The sequence below is a fragment of the Lethenteron reissneri genome, chromosome 20, assembly GCF_015708825.2.
Source record: "Lethenteron reissneri isolate LAM-NWPU_2019-01 chromosome 20, ASM1570882v1, whole genome shotgun sequence".
Taxonomy (NCBI): Eukaryota; Metazoa; Chordata; class Hyperoartia; order Petromyzontiformes; family Petromyzontidae; genus Lethenteron; species Lethenteron reissneri.
In genome coordinates this window covers 353,437-365,458 of record NC_083798.1, presented here as the reverse complement: position 1 = coordinate 365,458, position 12,022 = coordinate 353,437, and the positions used below count along the sequence as shown (strand labels likewise).

General features: G+C 49.8%; 1 protein-coding gene across 4 annotated transcripts in view; it reads right to left on the bottom strand.

The window, feature by feature from the left end:
* Positions 1 to 12,022, bottom strand: part of ADCY3 (adenylate cyclase 3) — a 96,357-nt gene that overhangs the window by 10,360 nt on the left and 73,975 nt on the right. For all 4 annotated transcript variants that reach the window (XM_061554501.1, XM_061554503.1, XM_061554504.1 and 1 more), the window contains exon 13: positions 4,682 to 4,769. In XM_061554501.1, coding sequence (XP_061410485.1) covers positions 4,682 to 4,769 — 88 coding nt within the window. The remainder of the gene's footprint in view (positions 1 to 4,681; positions 4,770 to 12,022) is intronic.

Below are 12,022 nucleotides of genomic sequence, written 5' to 3'. Positions count from 1 at the left end.
ATCAACAACATCAACATCATCATCAACATCATCATCACCACCATCATCATCAGCATCATCACCATCATGACCATCATCATCAACATCATCATCATGCCAGACTCCACCTGCAGATGGATCACAGACTTCCTGTCTGACAGGAAGCAGTGTGTCAAACTGGGATCACAAGTTTCTGCCTCCAGGTCAATCAGCACCGGGTCTCCTCAGGGCTGCGTCCTTTCCCCTCTGCTATTCACCCTGTACACCAACAGCTGCACCTCCAGTCACCAGTCCGTCAAACTCTTGAAGTTTGTGGACGACACCACCCTCATTGGGCTAATCTCTGATGGGGATAAGTCTGACTATAGGAGGGAAGCTGACAACCTGGTGACCTGGTGTAGCCAGAACAACCTGGAGCTTAATGCTCTTAAGACCGTGGAGATGGTTGTGGACTTCAGGAAGAATACAGCCCCACTCACCCCCATCACCCTGTGCGACTCCCCAGTCACCAATGTTGAGTCGTTCCGCTTCCTGGGCACTATTCTTTCCCAGGACCTCAAGTGGGAACTGAACATCAGCTCCCTTATCAAGAGAGCTCAACAGAGAATGTACTTCCTACGGCAGCTGAATAAATTTAATCTGCCAAAGACAATGATGGTGTGCTTCTATACAGCTATCATTGAGTCCATTCTCACCTCCTCCATCACCGTCTGGTACGCTGCTGCCACTGCCAAGGACAAGAGCAGACTGCAGCGTATCATCCGCACTGCTGAGAAGGTGATTGGCTGTAATCTACCAACCCTTGAGGACCTGCACACTTTGAGGACCCTGAGGCGAGCGAGGAAGATTGCGGACGATTCCTCGCACCCTGGATACTCTCTGTTCCAGCTACTCCCCTCCGGCAGAAGGCTGCGGTCCATCAAGACCAAAACCTCACGTCACAAAAACAGTTTTTTCCCATCCGCTGTTGGCCTCCTTAACAAGGCCAAGGGCTTAAAATGACTTTTACACTTAAAATGACTGTTACACTTACTATAACATTTTATCTACATAATTACACCTTTCCATACTTACAACGTGAAATCTTATTTGTATTTTTGTATTTTAAGATTGTTTAATACGGCTAATTAACATTTAACATTTCGTATTTTATAAGGTCTACTTATTCATAATTTTAAAGATTTTAGCCCTTTAGTATTACTTATACTTTGTAACGTTAGTATAGTTAGAGTGTATACCTTTTATATAAGTTAAGATTCCTACTTGTTCAATGTATGCACCGTCCCGCCATAGTGAATTCCGTGTCTGTGCAAACTTACATGGCGATTAAAACCGTTTCTGATTCTGATTCTGATCATCACCACCATCAACAACATCATCATCATCATCACCATCATCATCAACAACATCACCACCATCATCATCATCATCAACAACATCACCAACAACATCATTATCACCATCAACATCACCATCATTATCAAAAACATCAACACCATCATCACCATCATCACCACCACCATCATCATCATCAACAACATCAACATCACCATCATCATCAAGAACATCAACACCATCATCACCATCACCATCATCACCACCACCATCATCACCATCATCATCAACAACATCAACATCACCAGCCTGGCGCGCTACGCCTACAGCACCATCAGCACCATCATCACCATCATCACCAACATCACCATCATCATCAACATCACCATCATCATCAACATCATCATCAACAACATCACCACCATCATCACCATCATCATCAACAACATCACCACCATCATCACCATCATCATCAACAACATCAACAATATCAACAACATCACCAGTCTGGCATGGTACGCCTAAGCACCATCATCACCATCATCACCATCATCACCATCATCAACAACATCATCACCATCATCACCACCATCATCAACAACATCATCACCATCATCACCATCATCACCATCATCATGATCAACAACATCACCAGTCTGGCAGGGTACGCCTACATCACCATCATCACCATCATCATCACCATCATCACCATCATCACCATCACCATCATCAACAACAACATCAACAACATCACCAGCCTGGCGGGTTACACCTACAGCACCATCATCAACATCAACAACATCAACAACATCACCAGTCTGACAGGGTACGCCTACAGCACCATCATCACCATCATCATCACCATCATCAACAACATCAACAACATCCCCAGCCTGGTGGGTTACACCTATAGGACCATCATCACCATCATCATCAACAACAACAACAACAAAATCAACAACATCACCAGTCTGGCAGGGTACGCCTACAGCAACATCATCAACATCAACAACATGAACAGCACCACCACCATCATTACCATCACCACCATCACCAACATGATCACCATGACCACCATCAACATCACCACCAACAACAAGAATAACAGCTGTTCGCCATGAAGTGCCGGTGATGTCCCCACGGTGTTTGTGCCCCCTACTGTGCCAACTTGCTGTGCTTTAGCCACCCGGCGCTCCGCTCGTTGATGTGAGCATCGCTCTTCTGCCCTCCGTTGTTGTTGGAGGGCGACTGCCTCCAACTGCCCAGTAGCGTCCTTCACGAGCCTCCTCCAAAGAGGCCGATCTTGACACCGCTGGTACCAGTCATCGGCAAGTCCACTCAGCTCCACATCCTCCTGTACCACATCACTGCATCTCTTCTCTAGCCCGTGCAGTACCCGTTTAGCCCCCTCGATCCAGCTGAACAAAAGCTGTTTAGGAATGCGGTGGCTGGTCATGCAGTGGCTTGGCATGCGGTGGCTGGGCATGCGGTGGCTGGGCATGCGGTGGCTGGGCATGCGATGGCTGGGCATGCGATGGCTGGGCATGTGATGGCTGGGCATGCGGGCTACATGACTCGGCCAACATAGCCTTGTTTGCCGGAGGAACTCACCGATGAGACTTTGTCCAGATGTTTCAAGGATTTGTGAGCTCCTCACACAATCCAGCCTGGTTAAACCCAGGATGGATCGTAGGAAGGCCAGCCAAAATGTTTCTAACCGGCAAAGATGTTCCATTAGGGGGGTCCACGCTTCGCAAGCGTAGAGAGAAGGAAGGGCACGAGAAGACCTGAAGCTTCAAGTAGAGCGACAGACCAGGTAGCTTCCACACAGCATTACGCAACCGATGAAAAGATAATGCCACTCGAAGGATTCGGAGTGAGACCTCTGCTGTAAAACTGGAGCCGGTCATGAGTACACTGCCCAGGTATGGGATACTCTCCACTCTCTCCACAACTGCCCCATCACCAATCTGTAGTTTTGGGGGTCAAGCGTCTGATGGTACAAAATACCCAGCCAGGTGCTTAGTTTTGGTGGGGCTGATGGTAAGGCCCCACCTCTTAGTGGCACGCTCCAGTCTCAGCGGCAGCGTCTCAAACTCCTCCTGTGAATGAGCAGCTATTACCAAATCATCAGCATGCATAACATGGTTGACCAATAGGGAGGCATCCCTTGACCACACCCGGGCATCGATCAGCCTCCCATTGTATCTGTACCAGATGGAAATTCCTCTGGTACAGCCATCCAAGGCTTCACGAACTACGTGGTCATAATATATTAAATAATGTGGCAGCCAGAGGGCATCCCTGTCGCACCCCAAGGTGAAAAGGGAATGGCTCCGACTTCTGGCCACGTAGTTTTACCCAGGCCATCAGGAAGGTCCTTAATGATCATGAGCAGAGAGTCAGGGACTCCGAAAGAACAAAGAACAACCCAGAGGCCAGGCCTACTGATGGCATCATAGGCCTTGACCAGTTCAATAAAGCAGAGATGTAGGTCTTGTTTGAATTTCCTACATCTCTGCTGTAGCGGACGGACAGAAAATATGGCATATGTGTAGGACTGCCCTTTCCTGAAACCACATTGGGGCTCTGCAAGCCTCTCCTCAGCGTGCCTGGGAAGAGATATGCCCCTGTAGTTGTTACAGTCTGTGCGGTCCCCTTCTTAAAGAGGGGGACCACCAGGGCATCCTTCCAATCCTCTAGAACCCGTACAGTGGTCCAGATTGTTAGTATGATGTCATGTAGGGTAGTCTGTGCACAAACGCCACCATCCCTCAGCATTTCGCTTGGGCGATCCTCTCTTCCCAGTGCCACCACCATCAACATCACCATCAACATCAACACCGTCAATACCACCATCACCACCTCCATTCGCACACCCCGAGCCCTCAGTGAACACCTCCATATTTGTGAACTTTTTACCGCAGAGGGCAATATAGATATTCACAAGCGATGTTCACTGTTGGGGAAAATCATGAACGATTAATCGTCAAGTGGAAAAAACGTCTCATGGTCAGGATGCGCAAGGCCGTCGCCGCTGCTGCTGCTGCCTTCTGCTTCTGGTCGACGGCCCAAGCCTGCCCTAGGCCCCGACCCGGAACGAGGCCCTCGCCACACCCACAGGCGCAGCCCCTCCAGCGACCGGAGGTGGCAAGACGAGTTCCGTACCTACAATCTCCCTGTTCATCACCTGCCTGTTACTCACCTGCCGACCCCCCACTCACCTGCCCACCCGCCATTCACCTATCCGCACGCCACTCCCCTGCCCACCCGCTACTCACCTGCCCACCCGCCACTCACCTACCCACCCGCCACTCCCTGCGAGAGGCGTTGGCGGTGCTGCAGGATGCCACAGGGAGATGTTTACCCGAGGAAAGATGGCAGCGAGGCAGCAGACGGTGAGGACGATGAGCATCACGACTCCAGCCACAAAGGTTATGAAGTTAGCGGGCAACCTGTACCACACACACACGTGCACACACACACACGCAGACACACGCACAAGCATACACGCATGGATATACACACGCATGTATACATACACACGCACAGACACATGTATATGGCAGTGTAGCGGTCAGCGCGCTGCGCTATAAACCCGACGACCCGAGTTCGATTCCTGCTCACGGCCAACACCAGTGACGACTTTCTGAACCTCTCCTAGGTCGACTCAGCCTCAAACGAGTACATGGCATGGTGTTTATACATAGGTATTGGGGAAACAAAGGCGGACAGACGTGGTGCTAGTCACATAGTCACACGACCCGAGCGAGCGTGTGTGTGTGTGTCTGTGCATGTTGCGTGCATGGGGTTGACCCTGCTGGGGCTTCTGCGCCTCAAATATTGGAGGAAGCAGCCACCATCTGTGAGTGATATCAGTTGGGGCACAACGGTAGCGAGATGTTAACTACCTCTCCAGGTATATAGGAGGTCGTTGGTTCGATCCCTACCCTTAAGCCTGCTGTATATTTGGATTCATCTTCTTGGTTCTTTCGGTAAAGTCACGTAGAGGGGAAGTAATAAAATAATAAAAATAAAACATGATAAAACAATTCTCACGACGTTTCGGCCACAACGCAAGCAGCCGTCCTCAGGTGAAAACCAGGTCCGTCGAGGCGACAGAGTCTGAATGAAACAACACACGGGCTTAGAACATATATATAAGCTGGGCGCATTGACAAAGGAATTTGCATATCAACAGGAATTTAGCATATTTATGGGAAATGCAGGAATGTAATTAGTACTGCATATGCATGTGCATTATGCAGGATTAACAGCATCAAAGGGAGCTGCAGTTACTGCTGCTGCAGCAGTTGCTGCTGCTGCTGCAGTTTCTGCTGCTGCTGCAGTTGCTGCTGCTGCTGCAGTTGCTGCCGCTGCTGCACTTGCTGCTGCTACTGCACTTGCTGCTGCTGCTGCACTTGCTGCTGCTGCTGCAGTTGCTGCCTTATCCATTTTAATATAACACTATGTATTATTCTACCCACCCTAATGTGTATCATACTGCTATATGTTTACTGTACAATTACGACACCATACATTACTCTGCACACTGCACCATGCCAGTGAGTGGAACGCGGTCTGAAAGTCACCGTTAACGTGAACACAATCAGTTAAGATCCGAAATGGTTTATTACGTCCTTCCAATGATTGCTAAGCCAGAATCCATCTTCTCGGTTGAAATTGTCTCTGTGTTTGTATATGTGGATCGCCTCATGAACGAATCTCTCATGATAGCCAGATGGCTTGCAGAGAACCTCTGTCTTGGAGAAGTCAATGTCATGTGAGCCCACTGAATTGTAACAGTGATCTGCCACGGCTGAGATCACTGTTACAATTCAGTGGGCTCACATGACATTGACTTCTCCAAGACAGAGGTTCTCTGCAAGCCATCTGGCTATCATGAGAGATTCGTTCATGAGGCGATCCACATATACAAACACAGAGACAATTTCAACCGAGAAGATGGATTCTGGCTTAGCAATCATTGGAAGGACGTAATAAACCATTTCGGATCTTAACTGATTGTGTTCACGTTAACGGTGACTTTCAGACCGCGTTCCACTCACTGGCATGGTGCAGTGTGCAGAGTAATGTATGGTGTCGTAATTGTACAGTAAACATATAGCAGTATGATACACATTAGGGTGGGTAGAATAATACATAGTGTTATATTAAAATGGATAAGGCAGCAACTGCAGCAGCAGCAGCAAGTGCAGCAGCAGCAGCAAGTGCAGTAGCAGCAGCAAGTGCAGCAGCGGCAGCAACTGCAGCAGCAGCAGCAACTGCAGCAGCAGCAGAAACTGCAGCAGCAGCAGCAACTGCTGCAGCAGCAGTAACTGCAGCTCCCTTTGATGCTGTTAATCCTGCATAATGCACATGCATATGCAGTACTAATTACATTCCTGCATTTCCCATAAATATGCTAAATTCCTGTTGATATGCAAATTCCTTTGTCAATGCGCCCAGCTTATATATATGCTCTAAGCCCGTGTGTTGTTTCATTCAGACTCTGTCGCCTCGACGGACCTGGTTTTCACCTGAGGACGGCTGCTTGCGTTGTGGCCGAAACGTCGTGAGAATTGTTTTATCATGTTTCATTTTTATTATTTTATTACTTCCCCTCTACGTGACTTTACCGAAAGAACCAAGAAGATGAATCCCTGCAGTCACGAAAGCTTTAAATCGAAATGTATATTTGGAGTTTGTGTGTAGATTTTTCTCGCGGTTGTCCGGTTTTTCCTCCACATTTAGAATCAACATCACGCGTTTAGAGTATTTGACTACTGCTATAAATTTCCACGTGATAAGCCACTTCGTTGAGCTATCATTCGTGGCCAACTACATAGCTTTGAGGGCCTTACCTGGTAAAATAAAAAAATATTGGCAGTAAAGGGTGAAATTGCTGATAACTGGCACCAGTGGTGCCAAGATCAGCCTCTGTGGAGGAGGCTCATGAAGGATGCTGCTGCCACTGGGCAGTTGGAGGCAGTCACCCTCCAACAACAGCGGAAGGCAGACGAGCGACGCTCACAACGAGTGGAGCGTCGGGCGACTAAAACACAGCCAGCTGGCATAGCAGGGAGCACAGGTGGTTCCTCTGCCAGCCATCTCAGTCAGTCAACCCATGGCAGCTGGGTCTGTCCTGTGACTTGCTGCCAGCGAGCCTTCCACACTTCACATGGCCTCAAAGTGCACCTAGCCTGGAACAAGCGCCGTGGTGATGATGTCACCGCCACTTAGTGGCAAATGGCACGGGCTGTTGTTGATGTAAGTGCAGATGCGGGTGCATGTGTGTGTTCGTAAAGCCTGACCGTGTATGTGTGTTATATGAGAGTGAATGTGTATTCGCACGTGACAACGCGTGTTTGTAGTGTGTGAGTTTACGCGTGTGTGTGTGATGCGTGTGTGATGCGTGTGTGATGCGTGTATGTGATGCGTTTATGTGATGCATGTGTGTGACACCTGTGTGTGACGCGTGTGTTGTGTGACGCTTGTGTTCTGTGATGTGTGTTCTGTGATGTGTGTTGTGTGACGCGTGTTGTGTGACACGTGTTGTGTGACATGTGTTGTGACACGTGTTGTGCGACACCTGTTTTGTGTCACATGTGTGTTTCATGACGCGTGCGTTGCGTGACGCGAGCATTGTGTGACCCGTGTGTGTGATCTGTGTGTGTGATGCATGTGTGTGCGCGTGCTTTCTGTGAGCGGCAAAACAACCTCCTTCCTCCTCGTTGGTGCCAGACGGCAAGGCTGTGGTGAGCAGTGTCACTAAGCATCGATCTATTGTTAGAACCGCAGGCATATACAACCAGCGAATTGTGCCATTCCCCTCATGGCGTTTGTAGCCACCACAGCGGCCAAAGGGGGCTCTGGATGGGTGCGAAGGGCTGGTGAACCCTCCACCTTCAATTAATTACCACAAAACCACGAAAAAGAATATCCAGTTAAGCTTGTGCCGGAGGCCCCAGGGGGACAGATGTCTTTGACATCTCCTGGCCAAACCCTATTTGGCGGAGCCAGGAGAATTCTTACCCTCGGGGTTCCTCCAGAAACAGCAAAAAGCCACTATGGGTGGCCACGTGGAATGTTTGAATGCTCACTGCAGAGGAGAGCCTGCCACTCCTCTGTTGGGAGCTGGACCGGTACTGCTTGGATCTCTGTGGTATTTAGAAGGTCTCGATGGACCGGCTCTGGCTCCTGCCACCATGAGGAGTGGACAGTCCTCTACTCGGGGCAGGAGACTGCCAAACAACAGGGAGTGGTTCTTCTTCTGCACAAAATAATGAAGGTGGCGTGGGAGCATGGCAGTGAGGTGTGGGAAGCTGTAAGCCCCAGGCTACTGTGGGCTTGCCTTCCCATCAACCAGAGGCGAGGAGTGGTGGTCGTGGTAACTCATGTCCCCACTGAAGATGAACATCAGTAGAGAGATGCAGGCAAGGCCAATGAGGCAGATGCCTTCGGTGACCTCCTGTTACAAGTGCTAGCTAAAGTAGCCCTCGGGATAGAGTCATCGTGTTGGGTGACTTTAATGTCCGAGTTCATCATCATGCTGGCACCTGGTCTGGAGTGATTGGAAGGCATGGGCCAGATCAGCTCAATAACAACGGTAGGAGGCTGATAAACTTTTGTGCAGTCCACGGGTTTGTAGTTACCAACATGCTGTTCGGGCATCAGCACGCATCCACACAACATCATGGAAGCACGCCGGTTCCATGCAAGAACACCTGCTGGACTATATAGTTACAGAACGGCCGATGCTGGCCCATTTTCTTGACACCAGGAACTACTGTGGAGCTGATCTGTCCACTGACCATCGGCTTGCCAAGCGCCTGCCATTATTTCACTCCGGTGGTGGGCATACACCCAGGAACCCATCCAAACCCACAGTGGCTGATGAAAATTGCAAACGAGAATTTCATCATCGCTTGTAGCTGTGGTTGGCATCATCCCCCACACCTCCTGATGCCGAGGGGAAATGGGCGAGGTTTAGGACTGTGGCTCATGCAGCTGCAATGGCTACTATGGGTACAAGGTTCAAACTTCTCCAGAGACCTTGGCTGACAGATGAGGTGTTCAGGCTGGCTGAAAAAAGCGACAGGCCCACTCCCACCGTCTACAGCATCTCACATCAGAGAATGAAGAGGCTTACCGCAGCCTTCACTCAGAGATTCAGACAGCCGTGAGGCACTGCAAGGATGGGTGGTGGTCGTGGGTTGCTGAGGAGATGGAGTCTGCCTCAGTGGTTCACAATCACAAATCACTTTTTAACTCATGGGCCTCATGAGCCTCAAAAAAGTAACTTGCAGCGCCACACCTATCACCATCATTATGAAAAAGAGAGGTGATCCAATCTTCAACCCTGAGCACCAGGTTTTCAGATTTGATGAGCATTTCTGTGAGGTCTTGGGGGTGGGGAAATCCCTCAGCCTGGAAAACATCATGGGGCAAAGTAGGGATGACCCTGCTGAGGCTGCGGTGCCTCAAAAATTGGACGAAGTAGCACCCCCTGTTAGTGGTTGGCTGAGGTGCCATCTGTTGAGGAAGTACAGAAGGTGATCCACAGCCTGAGACCAGGAAAAGCACCAGGCACAGTTGATCTCGATCTTAAATTTGGAGCGTTCGTGACTGCAGGAATTACTCTTTGGTTCTTTCGGTAAAGTCACGTATAAAAATAAAATAATAAATTAAATAATAGCATACGACGTTTCGATTGCAACACAAGCAATCATCATCAGGTATAAATGAAATAGCAACAAAAATCTAACCAGAAAACTATAGACAGACATATAAGCAGACAGATATCACCAAGATACATAGAGAGAGAGAGTAACACAGGCACAGAGAGGGAGATCGAGTCTGTGGCGAGGCCTTAAATAGACAGAGGGGGGCGGGGGCGGAGAGAGGGAGGGGTTAGAGAAAAAATTAACATGTCAATGAGTATGGCGACGCGTGGTCAATTACGCAAGCTTGAACATTAGGAAAGAGGGAGAAAGAACACACTAAATTAAATAACCTAGCAAAATATCGAAATGTTATGTAATACAACACAGAGAGTCGGTCAACACACAATTAATGCATAGCCTGGTCGATTACGTATTTCAAAGATTGCTAAGTTAGAATTTAAGTGTGAAAATTCCAAAGAGAGACAAAACATAAAACAAGAGGAACGGAGACACACAGACAGAGCAGAACATAAGAACAACAAAAAACGAGTGGAGACAGAAAAAGTACATTAAATACACAGGCAGAGAGAGAAAACAAAAAACCCAGAGAGTTGTGGAGAGAATGGAGAGTTTCCCATACATGGGCAGTGTGCTCATGACCGGCTCCGGTTTAACAGCAAAGGTCTCACTACGAATCAGTCAAGCGGCAATATCTTTTTATCGGTTGTGTAATGCTGTGTGGAAGCTACCTGGTCTGTCGCTCCGCACGAAGCTTCAGGTCTTCTCGGCCACGGTCATTCCCTCCCTTCTCTACGCTTGCGAAACGTGGACCCCCCCTAATGGAGCATCTCCGCTGGTTATAAACATTTAGGCTGGCCTGCCTACGATCCATCATGGGTTTAACCAGGCTGGATTGTGTGAGGAGCTCACAAATCCTTGAAAGATCTGGGCAAAGTCCCATCGGTGAGCTCCTCCAGCAGGCAAGGCTGCGTTGGCTGGGTCACGTAGCCCGCATGCCCAGCCACCGCATTCCCAAGCAGCTTTTGTTCGGCCGGATCGAGGGGGCTAAGCGGGCGCGGCACGGGCTAGAGAAGAGATGGAGTGATGTGGTTCAAGAGGATGTGGAGCTGAGTAAACTTGCCAATGGCTGGTACCAGCCGTGTCAAGATCAGCCTCTGTAGAGGAGGCTCGTGAAGGACACTACTGGGCAGTCGGAGGCAGTCGCCCTCCAACAACGCGGAGGAGCAATGCTCACAACTGTTGGAGCTCCGGGCGGCTAAAACACAGAAAGTTGGCACAGTAGGGGGCCCAGGCAGTGTATCAGCCAGTCGTCTCAGTCAGTCGACCCATGGCACCTGGGTTTGCCCCGTGAACTCCTGCCAGTGGGCATTCGACACTTCACGTGGCCTTACATTGCACATAGCCTGGCACAAGCGCTGTGGTGACATCACCGCCACTTAGTGGCGAATGGCGGTTGTTGTCATTGTGTGAGCATGCATGTGACATGCGCGTGTGTGCTGCGTGTGTTCTGTGAGCACGAGTGTATTTGTGTTATACGAGAGCGTATGTGTTGCACGAGTGAATGGGCGCATGAGCATACGTGTGATGCGTGCGTGTGATGCGTGTGTGTGATGCGTGCGTGTGATGCATGCATGCGTGTGATGCGTGTGATGCATGCGTGCGTGTGATGTGTGGGGAGATCCCACAGAGGAGCGGGATCTGGGGGATCAGAGGGACGCGCGGCGCTCACAGCAGCAGCAGCAGGGGCACATCAAAGTGGCTGGACACAACAAAAAAACAACAAAAACCAAACCCAGAACAAAAACAAATGGCAGCAACACGGCACGGGGATGCGATGGGGGGCCGAGGGCGGGGTGGGGGGGGGACGCTGTGGGGGGGGGGGGGGGGGGAGACGCGGTGGGGGGGGGATGCGGTGGGAGGCGATTTCACCTGGGGTTTGTCTGTAAAATGTAAAATACACATCCAGTAAACTACGAGTCATGGGCACTCCGGTCTCCCAGCGACTCGGCGAACGGCCGTCG